General features: G+C 44.2%; 2 protein-coding genes and 1 non-coding gene across 3 annotated transcripts; all 3 read left to right on the top strand.

The window, feature by feature from the left end:
- The first annotated feature begins 271 nt into the window (after positions 1-271).
- Positions 272-343, top strand: Trnaq-cug (transfer RNA glutamine (anticodon CUG)). The gene has a single exon. It is a non-coding gene; the product is annotated as a tRNA-Gln (tRNA).
- Positions 344-1,389: 1,046 nt separating this feature from the next.
- Positions 1,390-2,261, top strand: LOC128718777 (uncharacterized). The gene is made up of 2 exons (XM_053812394.1): positions 1,390-1,636; positions 1,708-2,261. Exons 1-2 carry the CDS (start codon positions 1,390-1,392, stop codon positions 2,259-2,261), a joined length of 801 nt encoding a protein of 266 aa, XP_053668369.1.
- Positions 2,262-2,890: 629 nt separating this feature from the next.
- LOC128718776 (uncharacterized) lies at positions 2,891-3,832 on the top strand. The gene is made up of 2 exons (XM_053812393.1): positions 2,891-3,074; positions 3,147-3,832. Exons 1-2 carry the CDS (start codon positions 2,891-2,893, stop codon positions 3,830-3,832), a joined length of 870 nt encoding a protein of 289 aa, XP_053668368.1.

Here is a 3,832-nt window from a genome sequence, read left to right as displayed (position 1 = left end):
ACAAACCCAAAGCGATGATACGTACCAACTATTACAATCGGCTGCAGAAGCGTCCAATTGTGCATCGAAGGTGTTTTTGGGAAATCAGTTTTGCTGCAGCTCTTCTTCACTTACGCCAGCTTCAGGATCGATTTCCGTTGACTTTGCCTGCGTGTGACGGATGCCTCTTGTTGAGTAGAATGAATATCCAATCGATACTACAAAAAAATTGTAAATTTTTGATCACATTGATGTGATTCTGTGGCTAGATTAATCTCGCCCCACCGGCAAGGGTTCCATGGTGTAATGGTTAGCACTTTGGACTCTGAATCCAACAATCCGAGTTCAAATCTCGGTGGAACCTGAAATTAACAAATTCCTCGAATTTTTTATACGAAACCTATTTTAACTGTTATCGTTTTACTACTTTCATCGTCACAGCGCGATCAATTATTTTGCTTACCTGGCAATGTTTACATCGTACTAGCGTTAGCGATAAAACATACCGCTTGCTGCGCTCTTGCTTCCACAGTAAACTTGTGTGTTTTCTTCGCAGCAGTAACAGTTTGTTTTCGCTCCGGATGCTCGTTCCCCCAGCTAAAAACAGTGAAATGCGGTGTGGTTAATACAGGAGAAAGCAGAAGGTGCCTCTAATAAATGGTTTAATGTACTAAAACCAACTCTCGATGTAAATTGTGCTGATATATTTGCACCTGAAACAAAACGCGTGCACCCGTACTTGATCAACGTTCAATAATAATTACAATCGATGTGGTAGTTCTATCTCGCTCACTCCTACTGAGTTCAGCTTGGAGCTGTCAGCGCTGGTGGAGTGCGCTGTCATTTGATTGAAGAAGAAGAAGAAGTGACGAAGATTTTGCGTAAGATGTCAAAAAAGCGCAGATCAAAATTTATTCCATCGAGGTAGACTTGCACGCATTGGATTTGGTGCCGCCACATCAAATAGTTGTTTGGCTCAATCTAGTGAAAAGATTCATTCTCTAGAAGATCTAGTTAAATCCCCTTATCGATTGGTAGACGACCTGTTCCCGTGGGTGCGTATACATTAGGTCAGTATGTAGTTGCGTGCCGGAAGCGTGTATGCACTTGCGTTAAAAGCGCAATGAAGGCACCGAATCGCTAACACCACTAGAAATTGGATTGTTGTAACATCTACGCTTCCAACGAAACATTGTTTTTTTGTTACTTTCAGTTTGCTAACATACTCTGCTTGCGAGTGCTTATTCTGTTTTGATTGCACAATTAGATTATTCCGGCGTTGATCTTGCGTACGTTCCGTGCTCGGCTGGTGCTGGTGCGCGCGGTGTTTGTATGCGCTAGTATCGCAACAATTAGCAACAGGCAGCAGTTTGCAGGTTGGCTGGAGTGTTTCACAATTTAACAAGAAGCATGAATTCAATCGAACAGAATCTGGCTGGGCCAAGCTTGGAAGAACCAACGAAAGAACTGCTTTCCTCAACGCAAAATCCAATGTCGAGCAGCAGTACGGGTTTCGATCACAATACAACTTTGCAACTGATTGCATGTGTCCAGAAAAGACCCAAACTTTGGCATCGACAATTTTTACGGAAACGAAAGTTGTGCTGCCAACATGAATGGGAAGACATCCAGCAGAAAGAATTTCCCTCCTACACTGGTAAGTGTTGATAGAAGTTTACGGCGCAACAAAGCATTTTCCTCATTCTCAATCGTCTCGTTTTATTCTAGTGGATCAATTGAAGGCGCGCTGGAAAACAATGCGAGATTCTTTCCGTCGTGAAATCAGACGCACCGAGTTCGGAAAATTTTCCCGACGCCGCTGGCCACTGTATGAGAATATGCTGTTCCTTGACGGACACTTCCGGCTTAGGAAAAGTTTGCAACATAAGGAACCATCATTATTCGCTAAACGCAAGGTAGCATCTATAAGATCGGAAGAATCCGTCGTAGTTCAAGCGAAGAAGGTAGCAGCAAACGATCAGTCCACTACACCGATTACCGGGATTACCGTCGCCGACGTAAAAGATGCACCGGTTGGCATTAGTGAGGTTACGTACTGCAATAAGTTCCGCTCGCGCATTAATTCTAAAAACCCTAGTCCGGAAAGCACTCAAGAAGTTCGGTGTACTAATGAACAAGAAATTACCGACGGCCAGTTTTTGATGAGTTTAGTGCCATTTTTGAGGATGTTGCCGTTGGAAACAAATTTGGAAGTTCGCCTCAAGGTGCTGCATCTGATCGCAAATGCGACACGTTTGGTGAACGTTTCGCAAAATAAATAGCCGAGTTCGATTGGATTATGAGCTGAAAAGACAGTAATTCGAATAAATTGGTTAGAGTAGTGTTCGAACTTGTACTCCGATCGTCGTATACAACAATTTCAATTTTACTGCTATCACGTTGCTCAAGTACTGCTGGACTCTAAAGCAAATATAAAACAGAACTAACCAGATAGGTTCCTGTCTTATCACGATACCGCTTATATTTTCGGCCCAAACAAAAACTGTTGGTGTAGCAAAGGACCTTTTGATCTGTATAAAAATTACAACGAGAAAGCCAATGCGCTTGACAAATATTTGTTTTTCTTCCACATAATTTATAACCTACGTGTGTAAATTATTCGTTCTCAAAGTTTGTCAGGTAGCCCTGGAGAAAAAATCCTGGTGGTGGCTTTGATGGTCAAGAAAAAGGTGAACAAAGTAAATTTAAACCAACATCAATCGTAGCGCATTAGCTAGTGGTGAGACCATTCGACACATTTATTGCAAAAAAAAAATACACACACACTGACACATACACACAACTGTCAAATGTAGACTTGCAGTCGCAGTCGCACGTCGAAGTAGTGTGGAAACGGTGCGTCTTGCTATCAACCGAAAGGGAGTTTTCTGGTTGTATCCATCAATCCAAGATGTCCGTTCAGCCATCGACATCCAAAAGGATGTTTTGTAAAACTGCGTATAAACTAAATGCCCCGGAAGATGTAAAGCGTTTTATTGAGCTGGTAAAGCAACATCCCAGGCTATTGGAACGCATCTCTCTGGAACGATTGCTGCCGGAATGGGAAAAATTGGTCCCAGAGACGGGCGTTAGTGGTATGTATCTTGTACATTTTAGAGTATCAAAACGCGACTCAAGCTAACCCCGCTGAAAACCGTTTCGTTTAGCGAGTTTCATGATCTCGAAGTGGAACCGGTTGTGCGCTAAATATCGCTCCGAGTTGCGCCTCCAGAAGAAAACACAATCGGGGATGTTCAAATCGAACTGGACTCACTTTGACCAGATGGCGTTCGCTCGAGCCATCGAGGAAAAGCGTATGCGTGTAAATAAACGCCCGGTTCCAGTTAACGAAGTGCCAGTTAACGCACCCGTCAAAGTCGAACTCGTTACACCGCCATCTTCGCCAAAGAAGCCGCGCAAGTTGCCGGATGGCCAACCGTGTAGTACGTACACCAAACCTTCGATGGTGGTCCGTAATGGTCAACCGCACGTGCAGACGAAGACATTGTTACCGATCGAAAAGGTGTGGGTAGCGGAGAAACAGCCAAAGCTGGGATTTACGGAGCAGGCCATCATCGAGGATTTGCAGCAGCAGGCTGCCCGGACTGTCGCGTCCCGTGGCCTGTCGGTCCATCGTATGCCGATAACGAATCTGTCCGTAGCGGGCATGAGGGATGTACTGGACAATGATTTTGATTTTCTCATGATACGTATCTATCCCCTGCTGTCCGCAATGCCGTCGGATGCGAAGCAGTTTTGTTACGAAAGGATGCAACGCTTTGTTGTAAATGTGTACAAGAATATTAACCAAACCAGATGTAAAAATTCGACAGCTGCACGGCACATCCCGTAG

The sequence above is a fragment of the Anopheles marshallii genome, chromosome 2 (assembly GCF_943734725.1).
Source record: "Anopheles marshallii chromosome 2, idAnoMarsDA_429_01, whole genome shotgun sequence".
Taxonomy (NCBI): Eukaryota; Metazoa; Arthropoda; class Insecta; order Diptera; family Culicidae; genus Anopheles; species Anopheles marshallii.
This window is presented reverse-complemented; position numbering and strand designations above follow the sequence as displayed.

Excerpts from the sequence above, each read along its gene's own strand:
- LOC128718776 (XM_053812393.1), top strand. The coding sequence starts at position 2,891 with ATGTCCGTTCAGCCATCGACATCCAAAAGGATGTTTTGTAAAACTGCG. Across the intron at positions 3,075-3,146 it reads CCCAGAGACGGGCGTTAGTG|CGAGTTTCATGATCTCGAAG; the intron begins GTATGTATCTTG and ends CGTTTCGTTTAG.
- LOC128718777 (XM_053812394.1), top strand. The coding sequence starts at position 1,390 with ATGAATTCAATCGAACAGAATCTGGCTGGGCCAAGCTTGGAAGAACCA. Across the intron at positions 1,637-1,707 it reads AGAATTTCCCTCCTACACTG|TGGATCAATTGAAGGCGCGC; the intron begins GTAAGTGTTGAT and ends GTTTTATTCTAG.